Raw genomic sequence first — 18,654 nt, 5'->3', positions numbered from 1 at the left:
TGAGAATCCCTTGGACCACAAGGAGATCAAACCAGTCAATCCTAAAGGAAATCAATCCTGAATATTCATTGGAAGGACTGATTTGTATCTGAAGTTCCAATACTTTGGCCACCTGGTGCGAAGAACAAACTCATTGGAAAAGACCCTGATGCTGGGAAAGATTGAAGGCAGGAGAAGTGGACAACAGAGGATAAGCTGAATGACATCACTGACTCAATGGACATGAGTTTGAGCAAACTCCGAGAGATGGTGAAGGACAGGGAAGCCTGGTATGGTGCAATCCATGGATTAGCAAAGAATCGGACACAACAATGCAATGTTGAATAAATCTGTCCTTTTCTCCATGAAAGAATTGAGACCATAAATCTATGACTTGCTCTTTGCTCTTTCAACATTATTTTTATCCTACTTTTTTAAATCACAAAAGTAATGGGTACTTTTAACCCACTGCTCATTTCACAGACACACACTTCAAAAAATTTTATGAAAACACATCCAACTATATTTGCTGTTCTACAACAACCTTCCCCCCATCCCCCTACTTCCCCAGTTTGTGTATTGTGGACCGTTTTCCAAGTAACTGGACATCATTCCATCTCATTTTAAAAAGTTGCCTAGTATTTCAACTTATAAAATATGTTTTATTTAAACATTTTCTTTTTTTCTATCAATTTGAATGATTTAGTTATTTTTGCTAGTCCAAATAATACTCAAGTAAATATCTTTATATGACCTGTAGCGGTTTCTCTGCAAGAAGAATCCCTAGAAGTGAATTACTTGTTCAAAGATTTTATCCTGTTCCCTAGTGAAAGTGAAAGTGTTAGTCGTTCAGTCGTGTCTGACTCTTTGAGACCCCTTGGACTGTAGCCCACCAGGCTCCTTTGTCCATGGAATTTTCCAGGTAAGAATACTGGAGTGGATTTCCATTTCCTTCTCCAGGGGATCTTCCCGACCCAGGAATTGAACCCAGGTCTCCCGCATTGTAGATGGATTCTTTACTGTCTGAGGCACCAGGGAAGCCCATCCTGCGCCCTAACCCTAATCCTAATCCATCTCCTCTTCTTTCCTTAACTTTTGGGGATGGTATTCACCTTTTATCAGTAGCTATTATAGAGAAGGGGCTTCCCTAGTGGCTCGGTTGGTAATGTAGGAACCTTCCTCCATACAAGAGACCTGGGTTAGATTCCTGGGTGGGGAATAGCCCTTGGAGTAAGAAATACTTGACTTTGCTTCCTCAAATATAGGCGTCCACATTATTTTCTGAATATCTTTCTCTTTTACTTAATTCAAGAAGAGGGCAGGAAGATGGTGCAACCCGTGGGACAGTACGTTTGTCTACTAACACTTGAGAAACCATGTGTTCACTTGCAACAGGCTTTGGAGAGCCAATGAAGACGTGAGACATTGCGCAGTATTCTCCACGTGTGTGATACACATTAGCGCTTTCAGTTCTTAGCGTTTCTAGTAGGTACTTTCTTTTAGCCTAAAGTGATTGCCTTCTCTTTGAAGTTCGTCGTTTCTTTTCTTCTTTTCCTTTTCAGACTCCTCAGAGCCAGTTTTTTATCGGATCTCCTCTGGCAACCTGGACGGCACGTTCTCCATTCACCCGTGGCTGGGCACCATTCGGACGCAGAAGCCTCTGGATCACGAGGCGCAGCCGGTGGCTGTGCTCACGGTCCAGGCACAGCTCGGCAGCTCCCCCGCCTGCGGCAGCACCGAGGTCAACGTCACGGTCCTCGACGTCAATGACCACGCCCCGGTGTTTCCCAGAGCGTCTGATGAGGTCACAGTGTCTCGGAGCACGCTGCCCGGCACCGCCGTGTACCGCGCACGCGCGGAAGACAGAGACAGCGGGCGGAACGGGCGCGTGCGCTACGTCATCGCGCGCCAGAGCCCCAGCGTCTTCTCCGTGGACGCGGGGCTCGGCGTGGTGTACCTCAGCCGCAGCCTGCCGGGCGCTCGGCCCCGGGAGTGCACGCTGACCCTGCTGGCCCAGGACCTCGGCACTCCTCCTCGGGCATCCCTGATGGCGCTGACGGTCGTTATCGCGCCGCAGGAGCGAAGCCCGCCTTTGACGTTTGAGCATTTGGTCTATCAAGTGGAAGTGAGTGAGGCGCTCTCGCCAATGACCGCAGTCCTGCGCATCCGGGCCCGGCCGCTGCGCCCGCAGGGGGCTCCCCCGCAGCTCGTGTACTGGCTGGAGCCCAGCACTGATTCCGCTGCGTTTGGCGTCCATCCTTTCACAGGTTGGATTTATTTGCGGCGACAGCTTGACTATGAATCCACACAAATGTATAATTTTAGAGTGTTTGCCTGGATCCCAGAGGACAAATTGTCACAAAATGTGAGCACTTCAGTAACTGTTCATGTCCTGGATGAGAATGACAATTCCCCTACCTTCTCGCATGATGTATTGTTTTTGAAAGTCCAGGAGAGTCCTGTTCCCCAAGGGGTAATAGGCAGAATCACAGCAATTGACAGAGACCCCGGAAAGAATGGACGGCTGTCGTATTTCCTTTTGTCCGATGGAAAGTTCTTCAAGATAAATCCTAATACAGGTAGCATATTGTAGCTTGCACTTATTCCTTTAAAATTGGAATTGACAAAACCCAAATCTTAAGTTATAACACTAGCGGAGATATATAGTTAAAATTGCAGTTTTTAGTGAGTACTTTACTTGATGACAGTATTGTGATTTTAAACTAAAGTCACAATTGAATAGAATTTTTCCTAGAATGGTCCATGCTTCCCTTGTCTCACACCTACATACTGTCTGTCCATACATGATTCTTGTTTTGAATTAGAGCTACAACGAGAGTGGACTGGATAAACTCTTGTGTAAAGTCTAATCTCCCCCACCATATTTTTTCACTTGTAGATGTCTGTAAATTTTTCAAATAATATGTTATAAAACATAAATGTCATCGATGAAGAACTAGAAAATAATCCATTAGTTAAGATTTCAAAATTACCCATTTGATATATTTCCCCATTCTCATTTTTTTTTCAAGTAACCATGGGGAATGGGTAAATATTTACACTGAGGTTTTTTTTTTCTTTTTTCAAGTCTTAAGTATACAAATTTTATTATATTTAAAAATTTATATAAATTTACAAGGACTTTAGTTCTTGCAGCTACCTACAAATGAACTGTGTTTTTACTGCAACCATATAGCTGCAGAAACTGAGACCCACATAGCTCAGATAAATGCCCAAGGTCATGGGGCTAAAAAGCAGTGAGAAGGTTACCACTTCGTACATTTCCAAGAGGCACCATTTTGCTGTGGTCCTTGTACATGTTGCCCTTTGCTCCATGTATATGTGTGTGTGAGTTGCTCAGTCTGTGACCCGTGGACTAGTGGGACCCAATTTGAATTCAATTCTTTTTTTTTTTTTTCATTTATTTTTATTAGTTGGAGGCTAATTACTTCACTTTGCAGTGGGTTTTGTCATACATTGACATGAATCAGCCATGGAGTTACATGTATTCCCCATCCCGATCCCCCCTTCCCACCTCCCTCTCCACCCGATTCCTCTGGGTCTTCCCAGTGCACCAGGCCCGATTGAATTCAATTCTAATTACCTTCTAAGTGCCCACTGTGTGAGTTAGGAAAAGGTGCCCCTTCCTCCGGCAGATGGCGCTTTACCCCAGGACACGAGGCCTGCTGCATGGCAAGCTGCACCTCAGATCCCATTCCGTCCTGAGCTGGGCCCCCCAGCAGGGCGCAAGCGGCCCTGCTGCTGAGGTGGTCCTGCTTCTCTTTGCTTCCACGTACTGAATAGTTCTCTTAGGTCTTCTGTTTCACTCAGCAATTTATTGTTTTGGAAATAAAATATACGTTTGGTCCCCCCATGATCTTCTCTGTCCCACAGTCAGCCCAATGCCCAGATTCAGAAGACCAGGTGTTCACTCCTAGAATTGCTCCATGGCTAGAAGCAAGAAGCTTCATTTCAGGGCTGTCCTTACCTTGATGAGAAGAGAGAATTCCTGCCATGCTCTGGGGGGTGAAGAGTTAAAGTGTATGAAGGGGCTTGGAAGGCTCCATACTCATGAACTTCCCATTCACCAGGGCTGGGGAGGGTGTGGCGATGCGGGGGTTGAGGGCATCCTCCAGAGTGTGGCCGGCACCTGTGCCCTCCACATCCAGGACTCCAGGCAGCTCCGTAGTGACCCTCTGCCCTGGAGCCCTGCATGGCGCCCTCATGCCCGTCCTTGGCTGAGCCTCCCACTCTTTTCCAGCATAGCTGCCACTTGTCAGAGTTGGTTCATCAAGTGAAAGTCTGCCATTCAGCATTTAGGGTGTTCTGAGAAGAATTATATTTTGCAACTTTAAAAATGCAGATGTTGTCTTTGTCATTTTTGTTAGAATCAAACAGTAAATACTTTATATAGTTGACATAGTAAAGGGATATGTAAACACTGCATTTTAGCTTCACCAATTCAGCAACTTCAAATATGAATTTTTTTGTTCCTGATTTCACTTTTTGTTTTGTTTTTCACATTGTCATTTCATTTGGAGGATGAGGGCAAAAATAAAATGGTAGAAATGGCAATGTTAGGTAATAGTTTCTTTATGATTATTTTCTCACAAATTGATATTTTCATAGATTGTGAGGAAATTAATTCCTGGTGGAACTCTGCAGTGGGAGATGGCCCTTGGTAGTATGTGGAAGCATTTACAATTTTATGCCTGAGTCTGTGGGATGAAACACTAGGGAAATAGCTTAGAAGACAGTTTTGAGCAAGAATATGCAAAGTATGGTTTATAAAGCATGAAGTTATTTGGGAAGTTATTATGCTCACTATACATATATTTTTTGAGATAGTAATAAATAACTCTATACATTCTTTAGTTCAAATGGTTCATAGTGGATAATTTGAAATACAAAGAATGACAAATTGAAGATGACAGAAGAAACTTAAGAAAATTCTTTCAACAGTGGAGCTAGATTACTAAAGAATGTGCTTTTGGAATTGTGCTCTGAGAGCTTTACATCTGATTTTCCTTTCTGGGCGTTGGTCTGGATGGGGTTCTTAATGCTGAAATTCTGGTGTCAGTGGCGTCTTCTCTCATGCTGCTCTGCGTTCCTCAGGTGAACTTATCAGCTGGGTGGCCCTAGATCACGAGCAGCGGGCACACCATCAGGTGACTGTCCTCGTGAGCGACCACGGCTCCCCTCCGCGCAATGCCACCACACTGGTGCATGTCTCAGTTACTGACATCAATGACAACAGGCCATATTTCCCACAGTGCCTCGATGGGAAGGAATTGTCCGTCAAGGTATGTGGAGAGTAGCCCTGCAACAGTTGTATTATTTTTGGTCACTGGTTTTGAGCACCATCTTGTGGTAAAAAGCATGAACTTACCCAGTCAGTCTTGGTGTGGAAATGCCTACATTTCTAGATTTAGAATTGTCCACATGTCATAGAAACCTACAATTATTTTTTAATTAATTAATTTATTTTAATTGGAGGCGAATTACTTTACAGTATTGTAGTAGTTTTGCCATACATTGATATGAATCAGCCATGGATTTACATGTGTTCCCATCCTGAACCCCCTCCCACCTCCTTCCTCATCCCATCCCTCAGGGTCATCCCAGTGCACCAGCCCTGAGCACCCTGCCTCATGCATAGAACCTGGATTGGTGATCTGTTTCACACATGATCATACACAAAAACTCAATAAACTCAAAATGAATTAAAGATCTAAATGTGAAACCTACAATTATTAAAAAAAAAAAAAAAAAGGTATACCTATAGCTGATTCATGGCAGAAACCAACACAGTACTGTAAAGCAATTGTCCCCCAATTAAAAAATTAATGCATTTAAAAAAGAAAATGCTTATATGTTCTACTTAGGATCACACATTCAGTTGTTTTATGATAATGTGGTTCTGTCTGTTGCACACAAACATAACAGTACCTCATTATCAGTAGTGCTCACACATGGATTTTTTTTTTCAGTAATATTCATGCCTTTCTCTGTTTAGAGCTCAACTGAAAAACATCTTTGAGCCGGTTAGTTGAAGACAGAACAATCTGTACTTTAAAGTGAAGGGTGCACGTGGGCTCAGACGCTCGGTCCTGTCCAACTCTTTGTGACTGACATGCACTCAAAGATTGTAACATTTGATCTTTGCAGGCAACTGCAAAAACTTCTAGTTATATTTATATGGTCTTCTGTTCTTCACTTCCATGTTTTTGTATGTTTTATAAGATGCATAATAAAGTAGCATGTTAGTTCATGTAGATAATTGATAAATGTATCTTGAAGGTACTCATACTTCTTTTAAAATGAATGGGTTATATAAATAAAAAGTTTCGAAGCTATTGCTCTAAAATAATTGAACATTCAAATTAAGCTCGGAGATGCATGTTGAAAAACACAAAAAAGGTATTGAGGAAGTTAATAACTTTAAACTCATCTTCCAAAATCATATTTAATGAAAATTCTGCCAACATGGAGCATTATGATACCATCCTTATGACTTTATATTATTTCATTTTATGCATGACATGGGTGCAGTGTGCTCAGTTGCTTTAGCCATGTCTGACTCTTTGTGATCCTGTGGATTGTAGCCTGCCAGTTCCTCTGTCCATGGAATTTTCCAGGCAAGAATACTGGAGTGGGTCGCCATGCCCTCTATCAGGGAGATCTTCCTGACCCAGGGCCTGAACCCACATCTCCTGCATCTCTTGTGTTGCAGGAGAATTCTTTAACTGCTGAGCCATCAGGGAAGCCCTGAGTATGACATTTCACGGCTTAATTAGGCAATAGAACATAAACTTGGAGTTCAGTTCCACATGTGTATTTCAGTATTCCAGGAAAGTTTCTGTTAATGAATAAGATTCCTTTCCTGAAATAATAGTCTATGTTTATCTTTAGCTTGTTTTGAACCTTTACAAATGCCCTAAGAAGGTGATGAATAAGAAGCTAGAATTCTTTTTGTTGTTGTTTAGTTGCTAAGTTGTGTCTGACTCTTAGCAACCCCATGGACTGCAGCATGCCAGGCTTCTCTGTCCTTCACCATCTCCCGGAGCTTGCTCAAACACATGTCCACTGAGTCAGTGATGCCATCCTACCATCTTGACCTCTGTCGTCCCCTTCTCCTCCTGCCTTCAATCTTTCCCAGCATCAGGGTCTTTTCTAATGAGTCAGCTCTTCATATCAGATGGCCAAAGTATTGGACTTCAGCTTCAGCATCAGTCCTTCCAATGAATATTCAGGCCTGATTTCCTTTAGGATGGACTGGTTGAATCTCCTTGCAGTCCAAGGGACTCTCAAGAGTCTTCTCCAACACCAGAGTTCAAAAGCATCAGTTCTTCAGCCCCTCAGTCTTCTTTATGGTCCAATTTCCACATCCATACATGACTACTGAAAAAGCCATATCTTTGACTATATGGATCTTTGTTGGCAAAGTAGTGTCTCTGCTTTTTAATATGCTGTCTAGGTTGGTCATAGCTTTTCTTTCAAGGAGCAAGCATTTTAAATTTCATGACTGCAGTTACCATCTGCAGTGATTTTGGAGCCCAAGAAAATAAAGTCTGTCCCTATTTCCATTGTTTTCCCACCTATTTGCCATGAAGTGTTGGGACCAGATGCCATGATCTTCATTTTTTTTGAATGCTGAGTTTTAAGCCAGCTTTTTCACTCTACTATTTCACCTCCATTAAGAGCCTCTTTAGTTCCTCTTTGTTTTCTGCTATAAGGGTGATGTCATTTGCATACCTGAGGTTATTGATGTTTCTCCCTGCAATCTTAATTCCAGCTTGTGCTTCATCCAGCCCAGCATTTCGTATGATGTACTCTGCATATAAGTTAAATAAGTAAGGTGACAAGTCTTGACGTACACCTTTACCAATTTTGAACCAGTCCATTGTTCCATGTTTGGTTCTAACTATTGCTTCTTGCATCAAAAATCTGAGATTTTTTAGTCAGTTTTATTTCCTTTTTTTCCTCTCAAAATTAGTTTAAATGCTGCAGATAATTTGTTCAAATTGAATGAAACATTTAAATGTGTTAATATGGATTCTTTTCATGGATTTACACTCATATAACCTTTATATGGTAGACATTTGAATTATGTGTGGTTTTAAAAGTAGCTTAAAAAATAACAGTAGCATTGTGTTTTTTCGTTTCAAGTTTCATTGATATTTCTTGTTTAAATTTCACCTACTAATTTGTCATTCATTTGTCTTAATGACAGGTTCTGGAAGGTCAGCCAGTAAATATGTTGGTTACAACTGTGTTTGCAAAGGATCTTGATGAAGGAAACAATGCAGAAGTTACATATTCAATATCTTCAGGTAAAAGTTACTATTCATAAAGGATTAAGAGCTTTTAGCATTTCCTCTGTTGTCTACCAAACATCTGCCTCCTTCTGAGAAAATAGTTAATGCTGGAAAATAACACCAAATTGCATGCAAAATGATTTTCTTGTGTTTTAGAGTCACCTTTTTAAAAAAGAATTTAAAAGTTTAATGTAAAATCATACATTTTTTTCATGTCCTAAAGAGAAATCAACCGATCATTCACTTTAAATGAATAATTTTCAGTAATCTAAAAATGCAAATCAGCTTTTATTGAGAAAAGCACTATTAATAGTTAATGTATAAAAAGTGATATTGAGCATAAAGGCATAAAGACAGGGCTTCCCTGGTGGCTCAGATGGTAAAGAATCTGCCTGTAACACAGGAGACCCAGTTTCAATCCCTGAGTTGGGAAGATCCCCTAGAGAAGGAAATGGCTGCCCTCTCCAGTATTCGTGCCTAGAGAATTACATGGACCGAGGAACCTGGTAGGTTGTATAGTCCATGGGGTTGCAAAGAGTCAGACATGATTGAGTGACTAACACTTCCCCATAAAGACATATATACCATGAAGACATAAATACCAAGCACCTGTAAATCTCTATGAAAATTAAGTATTCTTAAGGTCAGAGTAAATCATACTCAAAATATCACATATGTACACTCATGTATGTGTATGTGGGAATTTTACTGAGACAGGCTTATGTTTGTGTGTTTCTTTGAGAATGCACAGGCATTGCATTCCTGCGATTGGGTCCAGTGATTACCTTTAGTTGACACTGTGTCTTTATACCATTTTAAAAGGCATTTTTTGCTTTTTCATGTTTGGTACAAACATAGGGAAGCAAAAGACAACATAGCTCTTACCTGCAGATAATTTAATTGTCTGCATGGAAAACCCCAAATATGCTACAGGTAAACCATTGGAATGAATAGCATAAAAAATTTCTGGGAGCAATGTCAATATACAAAAATCACTAGCATTTTAAAAACTAAGCAGGATTTCAAAGGTTTGATTCACTGTAACAAAGAAAATCATAGAGTGTAGGGTCTGGCTTGCTTCGAAGTTCATAACGTGTAGGCTTCACGGTTCTTTACTTGCTGGGGCTTCTCTGGGATGGGAATATTGTCCTATTCTCTTTAAAGGAGAGCCCGCAAATTAAATGTTTCCCTTTCTTTCAAATCAAAATCATCTTGATGAAAAGCATATGGAGGAAAATTTCAGTGAAAGATATTCAAGACCTTTGTGTAGAAAATTAAAAAATATTGGTGAAAGACCTGAAAGCAGAAAGAAATGAAAATGCAAATCATGTTCATGCTTCGTAAGGTGACAGACTGCATTGTTCAGGGACAGTGAACCTGCTGCAGAGAGACAGACAGATACACACACACACACACACACACACACACACAAGTTAAGCTATAATCCTTCCATGATGTCATTATTTGGAAAGAAATACAATCATGCTAGAAACTGTCCATGAATATACAGACTAGAGAGATACATCTCCACTTTAAGACAGAGGCTGTCTACCGGGAAGAAAAAGGGAAATGAAATTTGGAGGTATACGCAGGTTTTCTGCTGTATTTATAGTTTGTCATTTCTTTAAAAATTCTGAAGAAATATTGGGACTTAACCAACCTGGAAGTGTTTCCATGGATGGTCATAATATAGTTCTGAAAGTTTGAAATGTGCATCTTTTTTTAAAAAATTAGTCTTTACTCTGATACTTGGGACATAGCAGTATAAAAATATGATGTTATCTATTATGTTATTCATACCCTTGCTTTGACTTCATCCAATTGCAAAATAGAGGCAACTACAAAATATAAAATAAAATAACAAGGTAAAAATCAATATAATGGGAATATATATATATTTGTTTACACATATATTTATATATACATATACATATCTTTGTTTATATCCTATGAGGATGGAGTAAATGGATCGAAGCATAGATATCACAACCCACAAATGTTACATAATTTCCTGCTCTGTACTCTGACTTTCTTAAGGGCAGGACTGCTTTTTTATTTGCCCTTATTTCCCCTATAACTGGTAAAGTGTCTGTTTTGTTGTAATGACTCATTGACAGCTGAATAAAAGAATGAAAGAGAGTCATTACTGCCCCAAGACTCTGAGTTTTTTGGATTGTTTGAAGTATTAGGATTTTATGAAAGAATACAAATCTATTATTTAACAAACTAGAAAAAAAAATCTTACCATAATCAATATGAATTAGAAACATCAATATGAACTTGTGACATATTTTAGTGTGTTCATGTGTGTTCTCTGTCCACTGAAGATGGCCTAGAAAGAATGGGTGACCCAGAAGCAATGAGCAAAATACAGCCTCCCGATACTGTGTTCCATGGAAGAAACCAGGAATCCTTGGAGAAATGACTGACTCCAGGTCTCAGACAGGAAATCTTCAAGATGAGTCTATAACATTTTGTTAAACCAGATACCAGGAGGCTGCTAAAGATGACTAGATCATATCAAAGACTTGGGAACCACCTTTGTGCATGCATGCTAAGTCTCATCAGTCATGTCCGACTCTGTGCAACCTCGTGGACTATAGCCCATCAGGCTCCTCTCTCCATGGGATTCACCAGGCAACAATACTTGAGTGGGTTGCCATGCCCTTCTCCAGGGGATCTTCCCAACCCAGGTGTCGAACTCACGTCTCTTAGGTCTCCTGCATTGGCAGGCAGATTCTTTACCACTAGCACCACCTGGAAAGCCCTGGGAACCACCTTTAAGAAGATCCTAATGTTCAGAGATGAAACAGTGTGAACATCAGTAGGGATAATAATGGCAATAGATTTACCCTTTTATGATATGTTTAAATTTACGTTTGCTGCAGCTGTTGCTAAGTCGCTTCAGTCGTGTTCGATTCTGTGCGACCCCATAGATGGCAGCCCATCAGGCTCCGCCGTCCCTGGGATTCTCCAGGCAGGAACACTGGAGTGGGTTGCCATTTCCTTCTCCAATGCATGAAAGTGAAAAGTGAAAGTGAAGTTGCTCAGTCGTGTCCGACTCTTTGAGACCCCATGGACTGCAGCCTATTAGTCTCCTCCGTCCATGGGATTTTCCAGGCAAGAGAGAGTACTGGAGTGGGGTGCCATTGCCTTCTCCGAAATTTATGTTTAATGACTCCTAAAACAGAAACTATTACAAACCTTTAATGATCCTAGTTGGAGTACTGAAGGACGTTAGTAAACAAATCCATTATTTTGAAGACTGTTAAATAAAATTTTACTATCAAACATTTATCCTGACTCTTCCTATAATGAACTGCCCCAGTGGGTTACCAATAAACAGAGAAGAAGACGATTCTCTTGAGTAATACATTCCAGTCAATAAATGAAGGTGGGATCTTAGGCTTAGAATGTTATACTTTGCAACATTTAGTGAATCATTAATGGATCTAAGCTGTGTGTCAGCTGGTGCCCACATCACGAAAAGAGACAATCAAATGTGTACCTCTGAAGGAAAACGCACCACAGCGCTTAAGAAGCAGTTGTCTCCTTAAAATGAACCCGAATCTGATTAATTATCTACATCTACCTCCTAAGTTAAGGAAAACATAGAGGACAGAACAGCATATTAAGCTACATGTTGGAGACAAACAACAGGCAAGTATAGACCATGGGAAGCTTCAGGATACATAGTCAATTCTTCAGCAGATGAGTTGCAAAATAAATAGATAAATGGATGACAGGAATGCATAGACTGAAGAGATATGCATATATGGAATTTATGTTAAACCTAATTTGAATTGACTAAAAAATGTTTGAGACAGTTGGAAATTTTAAAAATAACTAGAAATTTGATAATATGAAGGAATTATTACTAATTTTAAGAAATATAATACTATGATTATATGTTTCCTTATCTTTTAGAGACGTGTGTTGAAAAATATGCAGAAGAAATGATATGGTTTCTGAGATTTGCTTCCAAAGAAGACAGGGAAGGGAAATATCTGAATGTCTAATAATATTAGCCATGAGTTAACAAATATTATTATTTTTATCCTTTTCCATATGTTTTATAATAGGATATTGAATATAATTCCCTGTGCTATGCAATAGGTCCTTGTTATTCATCCACTGTTTATATGATAGTTTGCATCGGCTAATCCCAACCCATCGTGTCGCTGCCTTCCTGCCCCTTGGCAGCCAGTCTGTTCTCTGTGTGTCTGTTTCCGTCTCATAGCGCTGTTCATTTGTGTCGTGGTTTAGATTTGACATGTAAGTGATATCAAATGGTGTTTGTCTTTCTTGTCTGACTTACTTCGCTTTATGATGATCTCTGGGTCCATCCATGCTGTTGCAAATGGCATTATTTCAGTCTTTTTATGGCTGAGTCATAGTCCATTGTGTTTATAATCTGTACCTTTTTTACCTATTCTCCTGTCGATGGACATTTAGGTTGTTTCTGTATCCCAGCTATTGTGAATAATGCTGCTATGAATATAGAAACACATGTATCTTTTTGAATTATAGTTTTGTCAGGATTTATGCCCAGGATTGGGATTGCTGAATGTTGTGGCACATGAGTTGATAAATACTGGAACTAAGTGATAGGCACGTGAAAGTTGATTATATCGTTGTCTAATTTTTAATATGTGAAAATGTCCATAATAAAGTTTTTGTAATCTGTTACATTTCTTGTCTATATTTTTAGTCTTATCCTTATGTTCATATTCTCACAGAGCTTAAGGTAAATAAATCTCCCAAATGATCACAGATATATTTGTATTAATTAATTCTCTGTATTCTGCATTATTAGCTAACATTCATTTCTTAATTTTGTGTGTGTGTGTATGTATGTGTAGAAGACAGTTCTGATCACTTCAAGATTGATGCCAACAGTGGTGAAATAAGAACAACTAGAGTACTTTCACATGATTATGGACCTTCTTACAAGCTGACTGTAATTGCCAGTGACCAGGGAGTGCCTCCTCTTCAAGGACAGGCAGTTATTAATATTCAGGTAATAGCTCACATCACACAAAGTGGTGGAAAATGCTCTGAAAGATTTTTTTTTTTTACTTTATATACAAATGTATACAGTGAAAATACTTTAAAAATATGAATACTCCCTTTAAAGAGCATTGCAGATGTATGTGTACATTATATTAAGTGACTTTACTACCATTTCAGAAATGATTATATTTAAATAAATTTTTATTTTAACTTTGTACAGTTACTGACAAGATACTTTCATCACTATGTGGGTATTTATACTACTTTTTTAATGAAGAACAAAAAATCTTTTCTTTTCTCCTAATTGCAAGGACCTGGTAAATTTGCAGAGGACGTATTTATAAACAAATGACCAATAGTAAATCACATAGTTTTTGTAACTATTTTAAAAGTTAGAAAGTCACTTGAAATCCATATTTAATGATTTGTGAGAAGTCTTGTTAGTAGGAAAAAAATTACACCAACCCATCAAAAACAAGATGATTATAGGAAGATTTTTTATTCAAGCACATGCTAATCAGAAAAATTAACATTGGTATGAATACTAATCAAGAATATATATCCCCAAGTAGTCTGTTTCCAAAGTATATTCTTTACTGACTAAGGATATGTGGTTTAGAAGAAAATTCTATCTCAATATCTCGTCTCTAATTTCAGGTAAGCAGACACATGACACTTAAATGTATGCAGATGTTGTCGTTAAGGAGACAAGGGTTTCTAGGATTTAGAGTAGCTTGTGGAACTACCTACCTTGGTTCTCATTTGCAAACTATCATTGCATCCATTACAGCAAACGGGAAGTAGAAAATCCTGTACTTTCTTATCTCCTAGATATTATGCAATTTTTAATTTTCAGAGACATACTGGAATTAGGCAACAAAAGAAAAGACATTTTCTCATCAATTAACATATATATATTTATTTGTAATATGTATATATACATATCATGAATAGAAGGAATTAGCTTCCAAAAGAATAGCAGCACTTGTGTTGATTAAATTATTAAAATACCGCAAATTAACAGCTCCTTTTTATTCTTATTTCAGGTGATACCACTATCCAAAGGGAGAACTGTAATTTCTCAGAATATTAGACATTTAGTTATACCAGAAAACTTGAAGCCTTCAAAAGTAATGAGCTTGATAAAGTCACCTGATCACCTTCAACGACAGCATGGTGGAAAGCTGCATTTTAGTATCGCTGCAGATGACAAGGATGGTCACTTTGAAGTGGACAGCTCAACAGGAGACTTGTTCCTCTTTAAGGAACTGGATTATGAAATGATGTCTCATTATCTTTTCAGGGTGGTAACTAAAGACTATAGCAGAAGCCCTCCCGTGAATAGCACGGTCTTCCTGAGTGTTGCTGTGGAAGATCAGAATGACCACTCCCCATCTTTCCGGGAGGAGTTCATTGTGATAAGTGTAGCAGAGGACACCCCCGTTGGCACTCTGGTGCACATCTTCAATGCCAAAGATGGTGACGGCAGTTTTTTGAACAGTAGAATACAATACTTCATTGAAGCCAGCCACCCTGGAGTGAACCCCTTCCTCATCCACCCCTCTTCTGGCACTCTGGTCACCACGTCTCCCCTTGACAGGGAGAGAGTTCCCACTGTTGTCCTGACAGTGACGGCATCAGACCAGGCTGTGAATGTGACAGACCGGCGACTGAGATCGCTAATGGCAAAGGTAGTGATTCTGGATGTGAATGACCACACTCCCACTTTTACGTCTTTCCCCATCGCCCGTGTCAGAGAGGATGCTGCGGTGGGCTCCTTGGTGCATCACATAACTGCTCAAGATCCAGATGCAGGAAGGAATGGAAGAGTAACATTTAGCATCCTCTCAGGAAATGAAAACATGGCCTTTATGTTAGATGAGTCATCAGGTACTGTCCACGTCACTGTCGATTACAGCCTGTGATTGCGTGCTTGCATTTATCCTTTCTGTTGTCCTGTTACCAAATGATCTTCTCAAGACGCATACCCATTAAGGAAATCTGACTTGATTTACCATTTAACTTACACAGGTGGTAGGCATAGAGGTTGTATTCAGAAAACCAACAGTAGTTGGCCTGTTTGTTAATATAGATCTGCTTTGTAGCTAGGTCCCATTTCCTGGGGTGAATATTTTACAGTAGCCAATTTCTTTGCCCTCATTGTATGTGTTCATAGGATAGGAGGTATACCAAAATAAGATAGAATGTGACTAGTCAACCACGTTAATCAAAGACTTTACTATCAAAGCATCTCTAAGATCATAGAAACATACCCTTGTACATAGTTGGAAATCATGTGTTTTTAAATAGTTGGATTGATTTGGACATCAAGACCCTCACTTTTCACAACTGTACCATTTTATTTTTGGCAGAAGCATTTATTCACTCTTCAGTACTCTGCAGAAATGACACTCGTTGTCACTGCTCTTGTCTCACTGTCACCATATTGCCAGATACTGTCTTCTAAAAGTTTTGATGTAGCTTGATGTACAGTTACATATACGAAGTGTCAACCTTGTAATACTGACATTTTCTCACCAGTTTATATATATGTGTGTGTGTAGGAAAAAATCTCAGATGTATACCATTTGGCCCAACTGTTAATAAGAACATTATTTGGAAGTGAGATTGAATGTGTAGGATTTGGAAGTCATGATTACAGTCTGGCTATATACTGTTGGAAAATTTCATCAAAATATTTATTAAACCCTGTGCATATGGTTCCATTCTGAGGCTTGCATGCACGCTACCTAAAAGCCTTGCTGACAGAGAGAGAGCCCAGACCCAGTTGTTGATTTCTGTTAGAGCTAGGGTCTCCAAGGATCTGTTTCAGCAATGCTTAAAATGCTTTCCAGAATGTCTAAAGAAGGTCTATTTCAGGTTGTTAAAGAGGGCGGATAAAAATAGAATTGTGTCTCAGTAATATAGGTATCATGAATCTTGAACAATTGCAGTGGCTGTTTCAGATCTTTTTAACATCATAAAATGCTAATTATTGAATATACTCATATGAAATGGGCTTTTTTCCCTCAAAAAGTTCATTTTTTTTTTTAATCAAGACAAAGTAAGGTTGTCAATGGCTTTTTTCTATAAGGTATAAAATGATCAGCAATTATTGAGAAGTCATTTTATAAAATATGACTCAGTAAACCTCTTTACTTATTTGAAGAAATGTTCTTATAGGATAAACATGAGTTAGAGAAGCAAGCATCAATTCTAAAAGAAAAAAATGTGACAGTTGGAATTATGTAACAAATATGTGTATGCAAGATTTTATAAATTATGTACCTCAATGGCAGTTGGATAGAGACATTTTATTTGTGAATTTTATTGTCCTAGTTATAAAGTCTTTATTATTTTTATTAATATAAAAGATAGTTAACTGAGAATAGTATAAAGAAACCATAACTTTATAACAGAAACTTAATCTCTTAGAGGATATAACCGTAACTCTGTGTAACTTGGTCACATTTACACATGAAGTGTCCTTGGACATACAGAGGGATACTGTTAGAACCTTGTTATTCAGTTGCTAACTCGTGCCCCACTCTTTGTGACCCCGTGGACTGCAGCTTGCCAGGATGCTCTGTCCTTCATTGTCTTCTGGAGTTTGCTCAAACTCATGTTCATTGAGTCGGTGGTGCCATCCAACCATCTGGTCCTCTGTCGCTGCCTTCTCCTCATGCCCTCAATCTTTCCCAGCATCAGGGTCTTTTCTGATGAGTTGGCTCTTTGCATCAGATGGCCAAAGTATTGGAGCTTCAGCTTCAGTATCAATCCTTCCAATGAATACTTAGGGTTGTTTTTCTTTAGGATTAACTGGTTTGATCTTGCAGTCCAAGAGACTCTCAAGAGTCTTCTCCAGCACCACAACTCGAAAGCATCAATTCTTTGGCATTCAGCCTTCTTTATGGTCCAGCTTTCACATCCACACATGACTACTAGAAAAACCATAGCTTTAACGATATGGACCTTTGTTGGCAAAGTGATGTCTCTGCTTTCTAATATGCTGTCTATGTTTGTCAGAGTTTTTCTTCCAGAAGCAAGCCTTTCTTTAATTTCATGGCTGCAGTCACTGTCTACAGTGATTTTGGAGCTCAAGAAAGTAAAATCCGTCACTGTTTCCTCTTCTACCCCTTATATGTGCCATGAAGTTGAAAGGTTGTTGATGAACCACAAAAGACGCCAGGATTCTTGTCCTCCAAAGGAGAAGACTTCAATCTGGGGCCAGAGACGAGGCTTGATCGCTCAGAGCTTTTGTGTAATGAAGTTTTATTAAAGTAAGAAAAGGGATAGGGAGAGCTTCCAATATAGACATCAGAAGGGGGTGGAGAGTGCCCCCTTCGCTAGTGTTAGCAAGGGAGTTATATACTTTTTAATTAGTTATTACAATGAATCAAAAGAATGTCTGGAAGTTGTAAAGATCTTACTAGATCCACTCCCATAATTTACATTTTAAGATAACAGGATTAGCCAGAAGGTTTTTTCCAGAAACTGTCCTGAAGCAGGATACATTATTGTTATATAATCCATAGTATAGAGTTTAAACTGAGTTGTTTGTTGTATAATCATCAGTTTGAGGCTTAAAGATAAAAATGTGACTTATGTTACTTTGTGACTAAGACTAAGTAATGTAGAGAGAAAAAAAAAAAAACAAAAAACTTTTGTCCTTTCCCCCTCCTTGAGAATTCCAGACCCCTCTCTCCTTGGGGACCCCCCAGACTTCTTATCAACCTGCCTAGGAATTGACTCTCTCAACGTGATGGGACCAGATGCCATGATCTTAGTTTCTTGAATGAAGAGTTTTAAGCTAGCTTTTTAGCTCTCTTCTTTCACCCTCATCAATAGGATCTTTAGTTCCTCTTCACTTTCTGCCATTATAGTGGTATCTTTTTTTTTAAATGAAGATAGATGTTGGGTAGATAAATATTCTTGATATAATGATCTCAGTAGATAATGGTACATGATGGATTATTTATGAATTCTCATTCATTCTTATATTTAAATTATGATGACTTTTCTGATTAAAAATGTTCTCTTTTATTCTAGATAATATATAAATTTAAATTCTTTAACAGAGAAAGCCTCTGAAGTTTTAGCAGGTTAGAGAAATTATGCAAAAGTAGAGTAAGCATGACTTCCCCGAAGAATATTATATATTACTTTTCTCCTGTTTCAAAACAGGTTTTCTAACTACTGCGTCTCCTTTGGATTATGAGATAAAAAGTCAGCACATTCTGACCGTTCTGGCACTAGATGATGGCACACCAACACTTTCTTCATCCCAGACTTTGACAATTACTGTTCTTGATGTGAATGATGAGGCCCCAGTATTTAAGCAGCA

General features: G+C 39.0%; 1 protein-coding gene across 1 annotated transcript in view; it reads left to right on the top strand.

Annotated features, from left to right (window-relative positions):
* Window positions 1-14,403, top strand: part of LOC136145497 (protocadherin-23-like) — a gene marked incomplete at its 5' end in the record, with an annotated part of 197,197 nt that extends 182,794 nt beyond the window's left edge. Inside the window, 4 exons of the mRNA XM_065903806.1 lie at window positions 1,542-2,558; window positions 5,095-5,282; window positions 8,213-8,312; window positions 14,357-14,403. Of these exons, the coding sequence (XP_065759878.1) occupies window positions 1,542-2,558; window positions 5,095-5,282; window positions 8,213-8,312; window positions 14,357-14,403 (1,352 nt within the window). The remainder of the gene's footprint in view (window positions 1-1,541; window positions 2,559-5,094; window positions 5,283-8,212; window positions 8,313-14,356) is intronic.
* Window positions 14,404-18,654: the final 4,251 nt, after the last annotated feature.

Source organism: Muntiacus reevesi, chromosome 13 (assembly GCF_963930625.1).
Source record: "Muntiacus reevesi chromosome 13, mMunRee1.1, whole genome shotgun sequence".
Taxonomy (NCBI): Eukaryota; Metazoa; Chordata; class Mammalia; order Artiodactyla; family Cervidae; genus Muntiacus; species Muntiacus reevesi.
Note: the sequence above shows the minus strand (reverse complement) of the source record. Positions and strands in the feature narration are given on the sequence as shown.